The following is a 22004-nucleotide window of genomic DNA, read 5'->3' as shown; positions in this document are numbered from 1 at the left end:
GTAAAACACACTGCCAGACATTGTTACATGTCTCCAAGGGGAGTAAAGTTTCGTTGTTAAGTGCCACTCATTTAAATAATATGAACTGCTATGAATTCTTGGTATCGATTATTAATACCACTAATGATGGCGGGGGAGACGCTAATCGTGAAGCATGATCAGTCATGTACTTCTTTGGGTATGGTAGCCTCTGTCCCTTTTTAGTGACATCTTCTCTGTAGTCATTGATTACTTCTTGCCTGTGTCTTCCCAGCCTGCCAGAGAAGAGCCCTGTGTGCTGTGTGCCACCCACGCCGGGCAGCATGTGCAGAAAATATTTTCAGCGTTTTGTTGACAACGATTAAGGGTGGAAAAATAAAGCCCCGCTGATGTCAAATGATTCCCAGATGTAGATGTGGTGGTGGGATGTTTTCCACATTCAGGACACGAATTCACTAGAAACACATCTGGCACCCCAAGCACAGAGCCAGACGGCTCTGTAAATGGATATGGCTGTCCAGTAGTCAAGATCCCTTAGTTCCCTCGTCATTCAGGGTTGTCAAAGGTGACATTCATTTTCAAGCTCCAAATGCTGAGTAAGATCTGGCCTTATTTAGTTCATTGTCACTAGCCAGGCCAGTTGAGAGCTTGTATTTTAAAGTAGAAATAATGAAAGTGACTTCCTTTACTTCGACAATGGAACATGGATACCCTGCCCACCTCGAGTGGCCCAGCTCCAGGGATCCTTCTGAGAGCTCTCCAATTACCCTTTGGACAGGGGGATTATTGAGAAACTCTGCCTAGACCCATGCGAATTTGGGGACCTTGACGCTGCAGATACCACTTTGCCCTCTAAGCGTCCCTGTCAGGTAAACAATGTGGCACATTCTTGGGCAGCATAAACTGCATTTAGTGACGGACTGTTTTGTGGTGCCAGGGATTTGAACCTGGAGCCACACACATGTTGATCAAGTGCTTTACCACCAAGCCACACTCCCAGCCCCACATGGTCATTTTTCATAAGGCTCATTCAGATCTTCCAGGCTCCCCTGTCACTTGCCCCTCTTCTTTTTGGTCCCCTCAGGTCACCCTCCAGCCCTGTGAAAGAGACTTAGAGCATCAACAAATCTGGGGCTCCTTAAAAACTTGGGGCAGCCCTGGGCACCATATTTTCTGAGGTCCCTTCATTCCGGTGCAGGTATAGGAGGCCTCTCTGAGTAAGGCCATTGGGGGAACTCGGCTCAGAAAACAAAGAGAAAACATCCTGATTAAGTGAAAGTTTCCTGTGGCTGTCACCTCTCTGTGCCCTGTCTGTGTTCTCTGGGTCCACTCAGACATAAATGTGGGGTGGCAGAGCTCAGCCACCCACTGCTGAGGACACGGAGTCCCATTTAGGGCTGGCAGTAACACAATGTCCCACCATCCTGTTCAATATTCAGCTGGGTGTCCCTTCTGTTGGCCCTGCCTACACGAGCGGTTACTGGGAAGGTGAGGCAGCAGAGATGCAGCTAGGTGGCATCAGTAGAGACAGCCTGGGAAGGAAGGACCACCACGGCTCACTGGGGCTGACTGCAGGCACCATTGCCATGGATGGCCTGTTGTGGGCTACCCGTGTCCTCTGCTTGCTCAACCTGTGCGGAGTTGTAAGTAGCTAGCTCAGACCTCCTTCTCTGTTCTTTTGGGTGGTGGCAGTCTGTGGCCAGGGAACTCCTGAGTCTGGTGGCTCCTTCCTTCTTTCCCCTGACTAATCTTAGATCCTGCCTGGAACTGAGCTGCTTTCTTGTTCCCTCACCTAGGTCCTATCTGCGTCCTCTGGGAGCCCCAGAGATAACTGTCCTAAAATTCTGTCCTAAAATGGCTAAGCCAGATGGGGCCTCCCTGTCATACCTGAGCCTGCCCTTTCTCTAAGCCATATACCCGAGGATACTACCCGTTCCTTCTCAAAACCAACCAATGCTGTCCTCCTCCTGGGTCATTTCCAGCATCACTGTTTCCTTGAAGGGAGTGTGAACAGGGACCATGTGGGGCCTGACGACGTCGTGAATACCAGCTCTTCCAGCTGTGGCATTCGGAGATTCTTCCGCTCACATAGCCAGGGTTGGAGAAGCTTCAAAAACCAGCTACTGCTCCCTGGCCTGTGCACGAGGGTGTGGGGGAAGCCAAGAAAGGAGGCTTCCCTGAATGTACTGCAACCTTCCCAGCAGACTTTCTGGGTTCCTGTCAGTAGCATCAGGGGCCAAGAAGGAAGGAGTCACAAGGTGCTAGGCGGCTCAGATGGGAACTGAGGCTACCTTCTACTGCCTTGCCAGAGGTGACCACCCATGCCAGCACCTCACTGCCCTTCACTCAAGAGGCTGGCATCTGCAGACCATGAAGTGAACTCTGTGACACCTGAGCTTTCATTTGCCTCTATGTAAGAGAGAGAGAGAGAGAGAGAGAGAGAGAGAGAGAGAGAGAGAGAGAGAGAGAGACACAGACAGACTTGGGCTACATGTGGTGGCTCATACCTTTAGTCTCAGCATTTGTAGACATTAGAGGATTATCATGACTTTGATGTTAGTCTGAGCTATGCAGAGAATTATAGGCCAGCAGACCTAGGGCTACCAGGCCTCAGGGAGGGGGTAGGGATAAGTGATCTGACCTGTCCAGGGCTAGCATGTGAGTGTCATGCAGGTAAATTCCATGAGCTCCTTATGTGGCACAAAGGACTCACATCCTCCCCTGTGTCCACAGCACCTTGAAAGCTCCAGACAAGAGGAGTAATTCAGCAGCCGGTGTAGATACCAGATTCAGGACTAGAGTTGACCACTGTCTCCCAGACCTTGAGGGGAGAAGATGGTCAGGTCAGGGAAAGGACCCGTGTGTGTGTGTGTGTGTGTGTGTGTGTGTGTGTGTGTGTGTGTGTGTGATGTATATGTGCATGGATCTTGCAAGGGCATTTGGATAAATCTTGAGAGATGCTAGGACTTCTAGATCTCTAAAGAAAAGGTCAGATGCCAAATCTTAGATATACCCCAGATCTCTGCCTAGCCTAAAGCACTTGGGCTCCACACAGCCCCTGAATCACTAGTCAGAAACACAGAGATGTCCAGAAAAATGTAGAGACCATTTCTTGTGGCTCCCAGGCTCTAGGTGGCATCCAGTCTTTAACCTTTATGATCACCAAGCCATGCACGAAGGCAGCTTCCTTTCTTCCCACCTAATGATAAACTCAGTTGCCCTGATGCAGGACCCTTACCACCCACCATACTTCCGTGCATCCTCATATGTCCACTTGCCCTGAGTTCATTGTCTGCATGTCTGTCTGAACTGTCATCCACTCCATCAGCCGTACAGTCAGTCCAGTCCCCCACTCCGAGCCCCTCCTTCCTGTTCATTGTGCCTTCGTCTTTGTCAGGTGCTCTTGTCTTCTTACTCCCATCTGCCTGTATTCTTTCCCACTTACTAGTCTATACATTTGCTCATGTGACTTGTCTGAGACACAACAGAAGTTCAACATGCTTTTCAGTTGGCTAGACCCAGGTGGTCTTTCTAGAGTCTCCTGCCCTGGCCTGAGGCATTTCTTCATTTTCAGTAAGCACCATAGCTTCTGTCAACCCTTTACATCACGTCCTCTCTGATTTGGTCCCTGTGTCCTCTTGTGATAGCTCTGGGCCCACTCAGATAGTCAAGGACATCTTCCTGCCTGGAGATCCTTGACCATATCTGCTAAGTCTCTTGGCTGTGTCAGGTGACACATCTGCCCGCTTTGGAGATTGGGACAGGGACATCTTTGGGGACCGTTGTTCTGCCTATCAGGGCTGTTTATGCAGAAATACTTCCAGGGCCCGGAAGTGTACAGGGTAGGGGGTGGTGGGGAAGGAGGACAGGCCTCATCAAGGACTGTACTGTCACAGGCATCGATGGGAACTCTAGATGACTTTCTTTAATGTGTCTCAGAATTCTCTGCCATGAGATGGAAAGGTGTATTTGTTTCTCCCTTCTTCTCCATTCTCTCTGTCCCTCCTTCCTTTCCTTTCCTCCCTCTCTTCTTTCCCCTTCTTCTTCTGCTCTCCTTCCTTCCTCTTTTTCTCTTCCCCCTCCCTCCTTTCTGAACATTCCGCCTCTATTTCTCAATCCTCCTTCTTTATGTTGCCCCAGTGCTCATCAAACATGTCTTGATATCTGTGGGGCAGATGAGTCTTTCTTAGAATTAGGGCACAGAAATGTACCTGGCTTGGTCTCTGTCTTCAGGTGACTCCAGCTAGAGAGCACGAGGCCTCCAGTGGGCTTGGCTCATTCTGTCACTATTTCCCATAGGCACTGGGTCATCTCCACCTGGAATGTGACTTTATTACTCAGCTGAGAGACGATGAGCTTGCGTGTCTTCAGGCAGCAGAGGGGACCATCAACACCTCCCTGGGTATGAACGGGTGGGGATATCCCTGATTCTGACATCTCCTCTAGCATTGCTCTTCAGAATGACATATCAGTTTCCCTCATAGGTCACCCCATGTCTCCTCTTTCTCCACCTAGGATGCCCTGGGACCTGGGATGGGCTGCTGTGCTGGCCCCCGACAGGCTCTGGCCAATGGGTCTCCCTCCCTTGCCCTGAATTCTTCTCTCACTTTGGCTCAGACACAGGTGAGTGGCTTAGTTATGGCAGGGGAGCAAGTGGTCCCTTCTGGTTTACACATCACTGATTTGGTGATGGACTGTCCTGGATTTCAGTCTCACTTTTCTATCTTCCTGAAAAATTTAGTCATCTTAAATAGTGACTGATAGTGCCAACCTCCCAGCGTACGATTAATGATGGCATTGGAGCAAGGGAGGTGGTACTGCATTGAGGAGGGTGGGGAACACCTTCTTCTCCACTTGACCTTCTGGCCTTCCTGTCTCTTATGGAGAAGGGGGTATCATACTTCCTGCCCTTAGGATATAGAGGTCCATCATTCCACTCTGTGCCCCTCAAATCAACATTGTTCAATAGAACTTTCATGGAGAACAAAAACAGACTACACTGGTCCAGAACCTAAGCCATGGGAGAAGAAGACTCTTCTTTTCCTGTGGTTAAGAACTCCTTGCTTGTGTACACCCCACAGGGGGACTTGACAGCCAGGGCCCTCCCACATTCTCCTGGAAAAGGGAGGAATTCTATAAGCAGAGACTCTTGTTTGTCTCTAGGGATTGTGAAGAGGGACTGCACTATCACTGGCTGGTCTGATCCCTTCCCACCATATCCTGTGGCCTGCCCTGTGCCCTTGGAACTGCTGACTGAGGAGGTAAGTGGTAGCTTACTATCTCAATGGATGGCTGTCATTCCCACTAACCATCATGTGGGCATAGTAATTACAGGAGCTGTCCAGCAGATGGCAGGAAAGTGCCTCTTGAAGCTGGTCTATTTACTTCAGGGTGACACTTGGGTGACTTTGCTTTGATGGAGAAAGGGAAGCAGAGGCAGACTGAAAGCCATAGTCATTCTCCTCTTTGCCAGCCTTTTCTCTTAGTTTCTGGTGCGGGTGTGTGTATGGGGTAGGGAGATGTTTAGTTATTTCAGAGGGAATGAGGATTGCTGCTGTGTTCCACAGGAAGTGCTTGCTTTCGCTGGTCCTCAGAATACTGTATCCTTCTCAGGTACAGTATACTGGGGTATGGCATGGGCAAGCTGGAGAAACACAAGGGTGTAGTAATTACAGAGACTCCTATCTCTGGGCAGCATACCCCACGCTGTGTACAGGTCAGGATCTTCTCAAGGCACATTCACACTCGAAATCCCGTTTCTCCCTGCCCTCAGCCCTTAGAGCAAAATCACTGGGGGTACTTACCTTTCAGATGAAGAGACAGACCAGAGAAGCACAGGGATTGCTTGAGATGACCAGCAGAGCCAGAGTTGCAGTACTTGCTCACACCCTTAGCTCCAACTGATTCAAACACTTGGGTACCAAAGAGCCTTTTCCTGCCTGCCTCTGGCTGTTCCTGGTATCCAGGATGTTACCTTTATATAGGATGACAGTGTTCTCAAGCTGGCAGCCAGCTGGTGTCAATAAACAGGCCCAAATTCCTCTTGTGCGTTTGTTACTCTCCAGGGGTAGGCAGCTTCTGTTGGCTCTTCCCACTTCCAGTGCAAGTGTAAATCCTTAGCACCTCCACTTGCAGGGTCAGTGACTTATATGAGGCTTTCTGTGGCATCAGTGACTGGGAAGTAGGTGGAGTTGCAGACCCCTGCTTGATTGACAAGCCTTTTTTTTCTGCTTCTATTGTCCCCAGAAATCTTACTTCTCCACAGTGAAGATCATCTATACTACGGGACACAGCATCTCCATTGTAGCCCTCTGCGTGGCCATTGTCATCCTGGTTGCTCTCAGGTTTGCTATCCCTGTCATTTGCTCAAGAACCATCACTGGCTTCCTACTGTCTGGGGACCAAGTCTGGTTCTTTGCCTGCATAGTCAATAGGGGCTCAGATCCAGGCGAGATGACCTTTGCTGACTTCTTGCCTCTCTCTGCATGGGTGGGCCCTCTCTTCACACACCAGGCCTCCGTTCTCTGGTCACACCTTTGCTCGTATGGATCTCATCCGGTTTGCTTGCAGTGCCTCCTTTTTCTTGATGGTGTGTTTATCCCTGCCAACACCAGAAGCCCAGTTCTCGTGAGGTTCTAAGAATCCTCCTTGATCCCTGCATGACCCTTTTTTGATTGCAACTTTCTGACCATTATAGTATTTTTTGGTTTGGTTTTCAGTATTGGGGATTGAACACAGGATCCCCTGCATGGCCTCCACCAAACCCACCCTCAGCTCTTACTGCTGGGTACAATGGCTTTTCAGCCTTCAAAGGTTGAGTTCCCCATGGGACTATGCCTCAGAGGGTAGTTCTCCGATCATCAGGGGCTGCCTTAGGTTCCTACTGGGCTGTGGTTGCCTCTGCACCCACAGTTACAGAGCTGTCTGAAGGTGGGACTATAGAACCCCCTGTTCCTGGACCTGAACTTAGGCCAGGAAAATGCTGGCCAGCTGACCTTCAGGGACACACTGACACATTCTACCATTTCATTGGGTTTCGTTTTATCTGATGTGTCTCTGGCTACTGTTCATTGATTCACCTTCTGCCGAGCTTCCCAGCCATGCCAGGCCTGTTACAGGCCCTGGGAAGGTCTTTGGCAGTTAGGCTTCTATGTTCATCTCTCCCGCCCCTTCCAGGAGGCTCCACTGCCCCAGGAACTACATCCACATGCAGCTGTTTGCCACCTTCATCCTCAAGGCCAGTGCTGTGTTCCTGAAGGATGCTGCTGTCTTCCAGGGGGATAGCACGGACCACTGCAGCATGTCCACTGTAAAGGCTGTGGCTGGAGGGGGTTGGGGCAGGCCTGAATGTGCCTGACCTGTTGCTACACAGGCTGACCCTGTATTCATGGTCAGTGTCAAGGGAAGGAAGCCTCAGGATCTCCCCACACACTCATAGATCACAGTGTCAATGTGAGCAGCTCCCTCTGCTAGGGGCATCCTTCCTCTTTCATCAATGTCCCTATTTTAAGTTGGTCACAGCAGCTCCTGTGCCAGCCAGCCATGGCGTTGCCTTTCATGAGTATGCAAGGACCTGGGTGGAGTTTGGCCCCTCCTTCCAGAAGCACCCAGGGGACAGGAAGCACCCAGACTTGAGGACTGCTGGGTAGGGAAAGGTGACAGCTGAGAGAACGATAGGGCTTCAGGGAGGAGGTGGCCTGGGAGCTGCATGGCCACAACAGCAGTGAGATGGGGAGGAAGCTTTCAATGAGAGGAGAGTCTGAGGCAGAGCCGCCGCACCGGAAGTCGGAAGTCTCAAAAGCGGAGGGGTGGAAAAAGGAGAGGAGAGGATCAGATCGAAAACTGAAAGGGTCAGAGTTTAAGGTCTTTGAAAGTGTTCTGGAAATGCGTAGACAACTGAGTGCCCAGACCAACAAGTGGCCTGATTTAATTAATGAATTAATCACTGACTGCACTCACTTAGGCCGGGCAGCACACCAAGTACTTTACACGTATTATCTCTTTTGATCTTAAAATGCCTTGAAGGCCTCACTTTAATCCCATTTTTGTTAGCAAGGGGCAGCTGGCCAGGTCACCCAGCCACACAGTTGGGGAATAAATAGAGCCTGGGCAGCTGGGCTCAGAGGTGGTGCGGTAGCCCACATAGGCAGGTGAGGGAGGAGCAAACCAGATGTTCGCATGCACGATGAGCACATTCTGATCAAAGCTGTGCGTGGACAAGCAGCCCATGGCTATCACTTTAAAGGAGAACTTCAGCTTAGGAAGGATGCATGATGACAGAGGAGATAGAACAGTGTCTGTGTGTGTGTGTGTGTGTGTGTGTGTGTGTGTGTGTGTGTATTTGTCCCGAGACATAGCCATGAGAGGTCCTGGAATTCTTCCTTTCACAGACAGAACTCTTAGGCTGAGATGGTTTGCATGGCTGACAGAGGAGACAATGAGCCTAACCTGTGTGCCTGTGCTCCGACCATCACAATTATACTCCTCCTTTGGCATCCCAAGGACTAGAGTGGTCCAATCCAAGGTGGAGGGGACCTGAGGGTTTGGTGTCTCACTGGGTCGAAAGAGACCCAATGGGGGCTGAAGTGTGTGTGTGGGGGGTCCAAGCTCTGAAGTATCAGGTCCCTGCTCTCAGATCCTGTGCAAGCTCTCTGTGGCCATCTCCCATTTTGCCACCATGACCAACTTCAGCTGGCTGTTGGCAGAAGCTGTCTACCTGAGCTGTCTGTTGGCCTCCACATCCCCCAGGTCCAAACCAGCTTTCTGGTGGCTGGTTCTCTCTGGCTGGGGTGAGCATCAAGGGCTCATTGACCACCATAGGGGAGGTGACGGTTGGGAGGCCCTGGGAGCTCATAAAGAGGCCTTTCTCATTGTGAGTGACTCTGAGACTCAGGGAGGGGGAAGGGTCAGGCCACGGTGCTGTGCTGAACATCGGGAAGTAGACCAGATCCCCTCAAATCATTACCTAACCCCACCATTACAGTCTGCATGTGGATAACAGATTGGTGGGAGGTGGAGGCTACACTCAAGGCAAAGGGTGCAGGGTCCTCACTCACCTCCGTGTTGCCTTACCCACAGGGCTCCCTGTGCTATGCACTGGTACGTGGGTGGGCTGCAAACTGGCTTTTGAGGACACTGAGTGAGTAGAGCAACTTCCTTATCCCCATGCTGTCAGCAAGGCGTGTAGTAGACCATTTAAGGAGGAGGAGGAGGAGGGGATCCCTAGGTTAGAGTGTGGCAGGTGGGCAGGCTTCTGGTAGTATGGGGGTGGAGTATGGTGGGGTGGGGAACAGGAGCTCAGGTGGGAGCTATAAATCTCAAGGGAGCAGCTCTGAGCAGGTTTTCCAAGGGCAAGAAATGTCTGGACAAGGATGAGAAGGGCCAACCAGCCTTCACTGGGACTCTCCTTTGGAGAGGCTGGGACGTAAGATCAGGCCAGAGGGAGACAGAGTGAGGCTGAAGACTTGAGCACCAGACAGAGAGGGCCCCAGGAGCCATAGCATGTGTGTTGAGGAGGTGCATTATCAGGGTAGAAAAGAGGGCACCTTCAAGACCAGGCACTCTTCTTCCTAGGTGCTGGGACCTAGACGACAGCTCCCCCTGCTGGTGGATCATCAAAGGGCCCATAGTCCTCTCTGTTGGGGTCAGTCTCTGAGGCCAGTGTTCTTTGCTTTATTAACACAGCCTCCAGGTTTCTTTGTGTGGAGGGAAACCAGTGCTTAGTTTCTCTGGCACTACATCAGCACCTAGACCTGATTTCTAGTTCCCATGTGTCTGGCTTGCAGAGCATCTCTTGTTGGGGTGGTAATTGGTAGTGGATGGTACCTACAGGTGAGCTCTCAGCTGCTCCTACTCCTGATGGGGCATGGCTCCTGTGGGTGTGTGATCTCCCCCCCCCCCCCCCCAGCAGAGAAACTGTACAGTGACGGACAGCTGCTTTGTACCTGAGAGATCCTGAGAGGTGGCTGGAGGCAGGTGGCCAGACCTGGTTCTCATCTTCCCCCCCCCCGGGGGCTGGAGAGGGGGGTGGGAATCCCTCATTCTTTCTCTGCCCTGCACCTCACAGGTTTGAGATTCCTAGTCACCAAAGGGGATGGGACCAATCCTAGGTCAGCCATCTAGTGCTGCCCCTGACCTTCGCACCCACTTTCCTGTGCCTCATTTCCAGGTGAACTTTGGGCTGTTTCTCAATATAATTTGTATCCTGTTGAGGAAGCTGGAGCCTGCACAAGGTGGCCTACACACGCGGGCTCAGTACTGGTATCATTCATGTGTGTGTGCATGCACGTGTGGAGGTGCCGTGTGTGTGTGTGTGTGTGTGTGTGTGTGTGTGTGTGTGGTGCATATCTGGGGAACCTGCATGGAAGGCACTTGGAGGGAATGACATTTGTTTTTGTCTCGTCTGGCAGCTATTTATTACCCTGGGCCTGTCCTCTTCCCATGTCCCTAGAGAGAGAACAGATCTGGGGCCTGCCTCCCATGAGATCACGGTACAGGAAAGTGGCACACCAAACTACTAGTTACCATGGCAAATGGCTGATACAGGCTGCATCTATTTCTATGGGGCCTGAAGAAGGAGATTATGTCTAAATGGGAGAAAAGGGTAATTAGAGAAGGGTTCCTGGAAGAATTAGACGTTGAAAGATGTACATAGACTTTGGAGTAGCCGGGATAACTGCAGGGCCACAGCAGTGTGATGGTTCTTAAAATAAAGAAGCCCAGAGATTTGTGTGGAGGACAGAGTCTCCAGGATGGATGATGATGGACAGCCTCAGAGTCTAGAATTTGTCTTTCCCAAGGCGGCTTTCCAAGTCAACACTTCTTCTTATCCCACTGTTTGGAATTCATTACATCATCTTCAACTTCCTGCCTGACAGTGCTGGCCTTGGCATCCGTCTACCCCTGGAGCTGGGACTGGGGTCCTTTCAGGTGAGAATCCCCCTATAGATACTCCTTTCCTTCCAAGGACTATGGCAGCAGGCCTCGACTAACTTCATGTTAGGGTGAGGTGTCCTTTTTTCTATTTCTCTTTCCTTCAGTACACTTGTCTATCCATTCATTCTTCCATTCATCTGTCCATCCATCCATCCATCCATTTATATTTCTTTCCATTATATCATCCATCTATCTGTTCATTCATTCATTCATTTGTCCTTTCTTCTATTTCTCCTTCCTTTCAGTACACTTGCCTATCCATCCATCATCCATCTATCTGTTCATTCATTCATTCATTCATTCATTCATTTGTCCTTTCTTCTATTTCTCCTTCCTTTCAGTACACTTGCCTATCCATCCATCATCCATCCATCCATCATCCATCCATCCATCCATCCATCCATCCATCCATCCATCCATTCTTTTTATTCCTCCTTCCTTTAGCCACTTGCTCATCCATGCATTCTTCTTCTCACTCATCTGTTCATCTATCCTTCCATCCCTATGTTAACCTACCTATCCACCTGCCCATTCTTCTTCTGCCATTCTTTCCTTTTATCTATCCATCCATCCTTTTATCTATCATACATCTACCCACCAATATATCCATTCCTCCTTCTATTTCTCCTTCCTTCACTCCACTTGCCCATATAATCATTCTTCTTTCATTCATCTCCCCATTCCTCCATTGTTCCATCCATATGTCAATCCACCTATCCATCCATCTGTCTTTCTTTCCTTCCTTCCTTCCTTCCTTCCTTCCTTCCTTCCTTCCTTCTACCTACCCATCCATCCATCCTCCCATTCATTTACTCATCTTATCTTTTCAGTTCTTACCAAGTACCTATTATGTATCAGGCAATGTGCTCACTAATGCAGATACAAAGATGAAGATACACAGTGAGGTGGGGGTTATCTACACAGCTCTAGCAGGCGTGTCATGATGACTACATGACTTGGTATGTCTGGTGCAGTGACTGATGAGTGAGGGAGAGGACAAGAGAAAGACTGCCACATTCCAAAGTCAGGCCAAAGTGTTCTAATGGAGTCCTTTCTTCTTTTTGACCCTGCAGGGCTTCATTGTTGCTGTCCTCTACTGCTTCCTCAATCAAGAGGTATGTGTGCTCCCAAAGGTTCACCCTTACTCAACAAGCAGATCTTCTCCTCAGCTCCTTTTCTTTTGCCCTGGTCCTGTAAATCCCAGCACAGTTGACTCCCATGATCCTCCACTCTTGTGATCCTTTGTGTGAGTAGGTCCCTGAATCACATTTAATCTGAATACTTGTGAACACCTTGCACACATTCCTTCTATGAGCTAAGCTAGGTTCCACAACCAACGTATGAGATGGAGGTCTTTCAGGAGTCAAGGAATGGTGGAGGGCAGAGTAGATTGGTTGGGGGACAGAGAGTAAAAGGACAAAGACAGGAACCAAGAAAGTCACAGGTCCATGTAGAAGGAACTGGGAAAAAGAGTCACATGTAGAGACAGAAAGAGCCAGAGCAGAACAGGAAACAGAGAAACCCTTGTAAGAAACGGACTCTGAGACTATGATGCCAGACGTGGAGGCAGGAGTGAAGTAAGCAGACAGAACAGAAGCCACAGCAATGTGGGATTATAGGAGAAGGCAGACAGATGAGAAGAGACAGTCACCCAGGAGACCATGTGGCTTTTCTTCTTATCAAAGTCCTGCTGTGCAGAGATGAGGAGAATTTGGCTGAGTTCAGATCCCCAGGACTCCGGCAGCTTTGCACAAGCTGGGTCACAGCTCCTCTTGATGGCCCTGGTTCTGCCATGGGCTCTGTGATTAACAGAGACCTGACTGGCTCCTATCCTATTTCCTACTGTTAGGGAATTCCTTCCTTCCTTCCTTCCTTCCTTCCTTCCTTCCTTCCTTCCTTCCTTCCTTCCCATCTGCCCATCCATTCTTGCCTTACCTGACACCTCTGTCCCCAACTGACTGTCAGTGTACCGAACCCATTGTCTGAGTCTTACTCAGCCTTATCCACGAAATGAACACAAGGCCGTAGAATCTGAGTATAGCAGTCCCAAGAGTCCTGGGAGCCTTGGAAGTGGCTGGGGTGAGGAGGCGCCTCACTGAAATGAGCTGAGTTGGGGAAAGGGGTTCACACAGGAAGTAAGTTGGGAGGAAATTCATTTTAGGAAGCAAAGTTGGAGACGAGATGGTCACACACTTTTGGTGACAGGGAACTTACTTTCTTTCAAGTATACTTTCTACTTTTGGGGCAGCTGTGGGAAGACCTTTGTTCTAAATAGCAGTCAGTTTCCCCTTTACCTTTCATACAGCACCCGGCTAGCTATCAGGCAGATTGTCTTTCAGCTCCCTCCGACCCCCAGCCAGACAAAGATATAGACTGCCCCACTCCACCTTCCCAGCTCTCTCCCTTCTGTCACACCCACCGTCCTCCCAGACTAAAGCAAGGGTGGGTCAATGTTACTCAGAGAGGATCACCAGGTCATAGGCCAAGAGACACAAAGGGCACCCATGTGTTTGTCCAGCCTCAGACACAGGCAGTGATAAAAGAAAGTTTTCAAGGCAGAGGCCGGAAACAGTCCAAGGATAGACAGAGTAGTAGAGTCTAGCAGGGCCAGTGACTAGGCTTTTCTCTCCTGCCCTGTTTCTCCCACGCTAACTCACCCCGCCCCCCCCCCACCGTTAGTCTCCTGGGGTTGAGCTGAGGCGTGGCAGTGGGATCTCCCTAACATCCTCTCCCTTGTCTGTGGAGGTGAGGACGGAGATTTCACGCAAATGGTACGGCCACGACCCTGAACTTCTGCCAGCTCGGCGGACCTGCACTGAGTGGACCACACCTCCCGGATCGACAGCGAGGGTGCTCACCTCTGAGTGCTAGACCAGCCATCACAAGGGCCGGGCCCCAAACCCTGCACTGAGACTGCCATGGCACAATGGGCAACGTGGTCCTCCCTCCCGTTCCCGTTCTCTGCATCTGCTTCCTCTAGATCCCCGTATATCAACTTCTGACTTTCTCAGTTCCTGTATGTGCCCCCATCTGTTCTTTCTTCCCAGCTACGGCTATTGCCCAAGGCTCAGAGAAACCAATAAACTTGTACATGAGTGATCCACCGTTGAGTCAATGTGGCTCCGAAGGAGAGCTCTTGTCAGCAGCCATTATTTGCACTTCCGGTGCATTCCTCATCTTTGGCTCCAGCTGCCTTATTGCCATTTGTCTCTATATGAATTCTCATGTTTTATTTATTTTTTAAAAGCACTCTCTTTTGTCTGAACCCCCCCACTCTCCCTCCCCTCCTCCCACAGGCAAAGATATGAATCTTTGCTTTTCTGTCTTGCAAGCGTGGAGTGTGCCACATGTCTGTATTTGGATGTAAATAAATGCTATCTGTTATGTGTCTCATCCTTCCACTAATGTTTGCCCCGAGCACTGTGCTTTTAAGGGCTCCACTGCACTGCTGAGGGTACATCTGGTCTGTTTTGACTACACAGGGCCGCCTGACACCATCGTCCATGGATCACCCAGCCCCTTCCCTCTAGGTGAGCATCCATCTGTCTGTCTTTCCAAGGACTGTAAGACAAGCCTCTCTCTGGGCTTACACCAGGAAGAGAGCCCCGGGGGCATCACTCACACCTCACTTTGAGATGATTCAGTTGTGCCAGATTGCAGGCTTGCAAATTAGCAGCCCTTGCATTCGGCAGTCCTGGAAGCCCCACTAGCATCTTGCATTCTTCTTCCATTTCATGTTTACAAGCTAAACGGGTGTAAAGTGGCAGCAGGCTGTTGGTCCCCTCACCCCTACATCAAACAAATATGAACAGTACTTCTTGTGTCCATTAGCCTTCTGAGCTTGTTCTGGACTAGCTGACACCTTAGTCTGTTTTTCTGAGGGGTGGGGGCATCCTTAGTTCCACTTCTCTCTCCTTTGTTACTCTATTTGTGTCCTTGGTTAGTTACCTTTTTATCACAACGGGGGTGGGGAGGGGGGATGTGGGAAAGAGAATTTATTTTAGCTCACAGTTTGAGAGGGTTCAGCTCACCTTGGTGGGAAAGGCATGGCTGGGCAAATGGTTCACATCTGGGGCAGCAGGGATTCGAGACAGCTGGTTTCTCTGCATCAGCGTTCTGGAGGGTAGGAGCTCTGGCTAGAACCAGAATCTGGCCATAACCCATAATGCCCATTCTTCAGGAGCCGACCTCATCCACCAAGGACTTCTTCTGACGTTGCCACAGTCTCCCTGGGCAATGCTATCCGGGGACCAGGTGTTCCAACATGAGCTTATGGGGGGGATATTTTCTATTCTAATATTAATATATGCCATTCTACATCCCAGCCTACTGCTAGCTTCTCTCAATCAGTGAGGGTCCCTGGATGCCACACATCCTCACTCTCCATCATCTTCCACCCTCCTTGTTGGCAGGAGGAAGGAGAGAGTGGGTGTTGTCCTTAGGGACCTGTTTGCTGACTGATGGGATGGAGGGTTTTAGTAGGACAGGAAGAAGTATACATGGTGTTAGGTCAGTTACAAACCCTCGTTGACTTGGTCTACCACAGAAGTTATGCTCTACAGAGCCCGCTGCACCCTCCCAGGAAGTCCTGCCCCACTAAACAGCCCTCCTCATCTCTTTCTCCTGCTGCCCTAAGAGCTCAGACCTCCCCTTCTATCAAGCCCCTGCCTGCGTGGGCTGATGGCCAGATGCTATTTCCCATGTTCCAGAATTTGCTCGTGGCTCTGGGATGCTCCATGGTCCTGTGCCATAGAAAGGATTTGTGCATTCTATATGGCCATCTTTCCTATCCAGGCATCCTTCCCTGTGTAGTGGGAATAGAAAGGCTAGCCTGATGGTGTGCAGGTGTGTCTGATGGAGGATGATGACAGTTTTCTCTCACATTCAAGAGGGTACCTGAAAAGGGTGCAGCTATATGAAGCTCCATGATTTCCCACTACAGGGCTTTTGCCTTGGCAAGTGGCAGGCAATGTCTGAAGACCACGGCCTTTAGTCTCAGATCACATAAGAAATTAACAATCATAACCATGATTTGGGGCACAGAAAGGATTACGAATGAAATAGAAACCAGCTATATTCATACAAAAATACATATGTCTTAAGATACCTTATTTCCTGAAAGTTTTTTTTCTTTGCATTTCAGAAACATCTTGGTGTCACAATGCGTTTGTCAGTTTGCTTCTTGTCTTTATGCTTGAAAAAAATAACAATGAAAGACGATAAGCACATGGATGGTCAGTGTCGCTAGTCATGAGGAAAATGTAGAGAAATCCACACTGAGATATGGTCACACCTAGGACAATGAGGGCAGTGGAAAAAAAACTAGATGAAAAAATGTTGGTAAGGATGTGGAGAGACTGGAACTCACACATTACTGGGGGAGCGTGAAATGGCCATATTCCTGTTCCTCACAAATGCTAACCTTGAGTTACCTACTGAAAGCACTCCAAAGCATGGGTCAGGAGAACCAGAAACATACCCAGAAAATACTTACATATGAACGTTCCTAACCTCCTGTCCTCTGATAAATCTCAGTATATATGCATACAATGAAATGTTAATTCTGTCACAGAAAGCTCCTACATACACAGACCCCCAGGACACTGCTCCATGAATGAAGTGAGTTACAACACTGGCATTTGCACAAGATGTCTAGCATCGTTAAAGTACATGTTGTGGCTGAGGGAGAGGCATGGAGGTGACTGGGAGAGCCGTGAGTTCTAAAGTGACAGATATTCTGAAACTAGATTGTGATGGTTATGAATATGCAGAAAAACACAGAATAATACACTGCAGAAGGGTGAATTTTCTGTCTGTGCATTATATCTCAATAAAACCATTATCTAAAAATGAGTAAGTGGGCTGGTGAGATGGCTTAGCAGGCCAAGGCCAGTACTTCAGAAGTCTGGTGAGCCACCTTCTATCCCTGACATCTATGTAAAAGGTGGAAGGAGAGAACCAATCCACATGCCCTCTGCTCTCCTGACACACTTGGTGCCAAGGCACGTGTGTTCCTTCCCCGAGCACTTAAAAACAGTGATTAGTGGATGATGTTGTGGGACATCTGCAGATACTTTTTTTTTCTGCCATGAAGTTTGCAAAGTCTCTATAATGTTCTTTATTTAGCTGAAGATTATTTATGAGCTATGGTGAAGCCTTCCTCTTTCTCCTCATACCGCTCCTTTTTCTTCTCTCCCACCTTCTTCCTCATCCTCTTCCTACTCCTTTCTCTCCCTTTAAAAGTCAATAGTTGTGGCGACAAACTCCGTTGCATAAAATTCCTTATGAACATTAAAAGGGGGGCAGGTTCAGATGAACAGAGACTTCCAGAGTCAATTCTCTTAGACTCAGGATTCTTGCACCGACGCAGACTGATCCCTGGAAAAGCTAGTCTAGAGCATTTTTTGCATGACAGTGACAACATGTCAGATTTTCCTGCACTGTTTCCATAGAAACATCTTCCACTAACACTTACTGGTATTGCCACTATTGGTCGAGTTATTGCAGTGAGGTTGGTTAATGGTTAGTGTAAGCTTGGTTAGTGTTAACGTTAGTGGTTAATTAGTGGGGAATGGTCAGTTAGTGTTAGCAGTTACAGTCTAGTGTCTAATGTTAGTGTTGAGTGTTAGAAGTTAATAGGAAGGTAGTTGCTAATTAATAGTTGGTGGCAGTAAATGCTAGTTAGTGGCCATGTAATACTTACTTAATGAAGCTTATGATGCCAGCTCTGGTGGAAACACTGGCTTCAGGAATTACGTAGCTGCTCCTAGGGGTTTTATTGCGGTTACTTCTTGGCACCTTCTGATTTTGTTATGAGCTTCAAATCCCTACTAACTCTTTAATGCACACTATGACAGGTCTCTGTAGACTTAGAATATGTCTGCCCATGCACGTTCATGGCAAAGCTCTTGACTTGTAAACTCTTTCTCTCTGAGTCTTGGCTTTTTCTCTGCAGCGAGGAAGGCTGACTGGAAGGTGATGTCTAAGGGTTTACATGAGGGGCACTAGATGGGCTAGGGTATAGTTCAGGGATAGAACCTGTGTCTAGGAAGGGCACTAACTCGGAGGAAAAAAAAGCAATGCTCACCCTGGCCACCAGGTGGCATATGAACTATGGCCAAGATTGGGAACTTGGCAGTCCCTGGAGGAGGTCCTGATTTAGACAGGGACAGAGGACTCCTAGGATCTGGCTTAGGGCTCAGCAAGTCTAAAAGGCTGGGGGAAGAAGAAGCTGCTGGGTGGGGAAAGGAAGGTACAGGAAGAAGGGGAGGGCTATCTGAAACCCAGCCTTGCTGGGTAAGAAGTGTATAAGGAGACACAGAGGGAGAAAGGGAGGGAGGGAAAGAGGGAGGGAAAAAGGAAGGGATGAAGGGATGGTGAGAGAGAGAGAGAGAGAGGGAGAGAGAGAGGGAGGGAGGGAGGGAGGGAGAGAGAGAGAGAGAGAGAGAGAGAGAGAGAGAGAGAGAGAGAGAGGCTATTCACTCTGAGGAGATAGAAGGATTAGTGTCCTGTGGGGGTCTCTGTGCAAGGGTCAGGCGGTGGGGAGCTTTGTGGGCGTGTCCTCTTTTGGGAAAAATCTTTTTCTATTTTCCAACCCATATGCTTCTCTCAGCACTTCTCTTCAGGTGCTGAGAGGAGTTTTGCATGGAAGCAAAAAGAAAAGAAGGAAAGGAAGGAAAGAGCAAAGGAAGGAAGGAAGGAAGGAGGGAAGGAAGGAAGGAAGGAAACGACTTTCCTTGATGCCTGGGCTCACTCCTAGGAATGTGGAAACAGCCTCGTGATAGGGCCTGAAGTTGGGTGTGTGAGCAGCCCTGTTGATGTAGATGGCCAGAGCAGAGAGAGTATGGGTGAGGACTAGAGACGGACTCCAGGCGCTTGGCTGACTGTGTATCTGCATAGGGGTCCCTCCTGGGTCTGCTACTCAAGCATCTAGACTGTGGATGGTTTTATTGCTGGGAGCAAGGCTGTGAGAAAGCATGTGGGGGATGGTGAGCCTCAGAACTGGTTTTACATTCCCCTAGGACTCTCTTGGGTTTTGTTCTTTCATTATTCATGTGAGGGCTCCTGGTTCCTTCTTTAGGTGCACAGAATTTAAGGATGCCTGTTCACTTTCCACTCTGCTGCAGGAACATGATTCTATCAAGGCCTTTGTGTGGCCTTTGGTCTCTGGAGGGTGAGGACCCAGGGCAGATGCTGAGTAGCCAGGATCAGTGCACAGGCCACAAGAGCAAGGTGAATGTTTTCCCTCACTGTTTTTAGTCAGAGATAGTGATAATGCTGGAGACAGAATACCAGAAGCACTGCATGGCTGCCTGAGAAGCTGAAGTCTTTCACTGTCATGGTTCTCAAAATCCAGACTCACCTGCTTTCTTTTAATAAAGGGGCTCAATTGATAGGGAAAGTTTGGGTCCTGCCCCTGCCACCTTACACCAGCAGGGCTGGGACAGCAAGTTGTAGTTAGCACTGTGGCAGAATCCTCCTCATGGAACGCAAGTGCATTCCAAACAAGCTGACCAACCAACCACTAATGTGACAGACATTCAGCCCAGGGAGACAAATGGCCACTGTAATGACTGTATTAGCCCCAAGCATGCAAATGAAAAGTAAAATGTATAAAACAAGTCTCTGAAAGAGACTGAACCTAGTGTGGAGATTTGTATTGAAGGCTTCCCATAGGAAGCATAGCTAAGCTAAGTCAGACCATGAATTTGAGTTGGCCAGGTGAAGAAACAATATGGGCAAAGACCCTGCAGCAGGGAGGAGCTTGGCACTGAGGGGACTGGAAAGAGGTACAGCGGATAAGTTTCAGTGACAGAAGGGGAAGTTGACTAAGACTACAGTGGGATTGGGCCAGATCTCAAAGTGCCAGGAGAGGCACAAGAGGCTATCAAAAGCATCTATTAATAATATAAAAATATATAATGAAGCTTATACACTTATAATAGTATATAATAGTATATAATGATGTATACACCTGGTGTATGCTGACTGAAGTTCAGGCAAACGGCTCAACTGAAAGCCCTGGGATCCAAACTGGAGGTTCTGACTAGGGAGTTAAAAGCACAAAGACAGACTCAAAAGGTATCTTAGTTTGGGTTTGATTGCTGTGAAGAGACACCATAACCAAGGCAACTCTCATAAAGGACAACATTTAATTGGGGCTGGCTTACAGGTTCAGAGGTTCAGTCCGTTATCATCCTGTCAGGAAGCATGGCAGCATCCACACAGGCGTGGTGCTGGAGGAGCTGAGAGTTCTAGATATTGTTCTAAAGCAAACAGGAGAAGACTACTTACTGTCTTCCAGTCAGCTAGGAGGGGAGTCTCAAAACCCACCCCTAGAGTAACATATTTCTTCCAACAAGGCCACACCTACTTCATCAAGACCACACCTTCCAATGGTGCTACTTCCTGGGTCAATCATATTCAAACCTCCACAAAAGGTGTTAACAGTTAACTTGTGAAGAGAAGTTTCTTAGAGGTTTCCTGGAGTGTGTGTGGAGATGGAGGGGGGAGAGTTTCAGAGGAGAGTGGCAGTCAGTCTCAGTGAGCAGCCCAGTGAGCAGATCCACTGGGATAGATAGCCATGACCCCCCAGTGAGGTGGACATGAGATATCTTGTGGCTGCAGGGAGAAGTGGGGTTGAAAGAGATGCTCTTTAGAGTTGGGGAATCATGGGTGTCAGACTATGACTGGGTTTCAACAATAAGAGCATGAGCCAAGCTACCCCTTGAAGAACAACATGAAGAACAAGATTGACTTCCTCTAGGGTCTGACTGAGAAGTCGGAGTCTCTGAGGAGGCTGAGAAGGAACAGCCAGAGAGGTGGGAGGAAAGCAGATGAATGTGGAATCATGGGGCCAAACAAAGAGTATGGCAAGGAGTTTCTGGCGAAGGGTCTGAGCACTGCTGAGCAGCCTTTCAAGAGGAGGCTGGAGGCGCATCCAGGATTTGGCAGCACCGCACACAGCGAGAGCAGATTTGGCAAGGGATTGGCAGACGTGGGAGCCAGACAGAAGGGGACTGAGAAGTGAATGGGCCGTGGGAAAGTGGGGGCAGTATATGCAGCATCTCCTGACTGAAGTGTGCCTGGGACAGAAGGGGACACGGCAGGTAACAGGAGGCAATTCTGGGTCCAAGTGGATCCAAAGCAGGTGTGGCTGTATTTGGCTCTGAGAGAATAGGGCACGAGTGTCATTCAGGTGGAGATAGAACCACTGGTGGCTGAGGGTGTGGTACAATCAAAGGAAGGTTTTGGGGGACTGAGGAGGACTGAAAACCCAGGTGGGAGCACAACTGGGAAGACGGTATTTGCCTAAAGGTAGAAGCAAAGACTCATGGGGCTTGGCATGGAAGTGTGTAGAGGGAAGTGGGCTACTGGCTCCAAATTCACCATGATGGCTAGGTTCATGGTTAGCTGGAGTTTGCATGGTAGGAGCATATAGAGATGGGAAATTATAGTATCTGGAAGGTACAAAATAGGAGGGCAGGGCACAAGGGTATTAATAATTAATTGTTAATTGTTATTAATAATAATTATTACCAATCAGTATTAATAATTCAAGTACCTCAACTAGAGAAGACAGGATTAGGCTTTTTGGAGACAGGGCATAAGAGACTTGGCTACACGTGCAAAAGGGCTTATGCAGTGGGCGTGGAGCTGAGGGGAAGGATGCTGACTGAATGGGGCATGAACCTGGGAGGCTTACTTAGTGTCAGGGTGGAGTAGTGAGCTGTGGAGGAACCCTGGGAGGAGAGGAGGGTCTGTGTATGCATCTGGTTCCTGGGGTTCCTGATAAAGTGAAAAAAGAGACTGTGGGGAGTTCAGGGGACTTCTAGAGTCAAGGAGAGAAGAGACTACTAGGCCAGGGCGTTCCTGCAGACTGTCAGGAATCTCAAGAGGTGGCACTCAACATGGGAAGGATAGTAAAGAGAGAGAGGCGGGGGCAGGATGGAGGCGGAGCTACAATGCTATAGGAAGCCTGTGTCTTGGACTTCTTCATGCTACCTGTGATGGCTTTACCCTGAGGCTTCAGTGGCTATCTGGACTCTAACCCTAGAGTCCTTAACAGCAGACTATGGTGTTGGAACATA

General features: G+C 49.1%; 1 protein-coding gene across 1 annotated transcript in view; it reads left to right on the top strand.

Moving 5' to 3' along the window:
- Positions 1–14296, top strand: part of Ghrhr (growth hormone releasing hormone receptor) — a 30125-nt gene extending 15829 nt beyond the window's left edge. Inside the window, exons 3-14 of the mRNA XM_076913309.1 lie at positions 4279–4381; positions 4495–4602; positions 5143–5240; positions 6226–6323; positions 7156–7288; positions 8615–8768; positions 9058–9118; positions 9553–9622; positions 10148–10239; positions 10779–10908; positions 11988–12029; positions 13660–14296. Of these exons, the coding sequence (XP_076769424.1) occupies positions 4279–4381; positions 4495–4602; positions 5143–5240; positions 6226–6323; positions 7156–7288; positions 8615–8768; positions 9058–9118; positions 9553–9622; positions 10148–10239; positions 10779–10908; positions 11988–12029; positions 13660–13785 (1215 nt within the window). The 3' untranslated portion in view covers positions 13786–14296. The remainder of the gene's footprint in view (positions 1–4278; positions 4382–4494; positions 4603–5142; positions 5241–6225; positions 6324–7155; positions 7289–8614; positions 8769–9057; positions 9119–9552; positions 9623–10147; positions 10240–10778; positions 10909–11987; positions 12030–13659) is intronic.
- Positions 14297–22004: the final 7708 nt, after the last annotated feature.

This window comes from Arvicanthis niloticus, chromosome 15, assembly GCF_011762505.2.
Source record: "Arvicanthis niloticus isolate mArvNil1 chromosome 15, mArvNil1.pat.X, whole genome shotgun sequence".
NCBI classification, from domain to species: Eukaryota; Metazoa; Chordata; class Mammalia; order Rodentia; family Muridae; genus Arvicanthis; species Arvicanthis niloticus.
The sequence above is the reverse complement of the archived record's forward strand: the minus strand, read 5'-3'. Positions and strand labels throughout refer to the sequence as shown.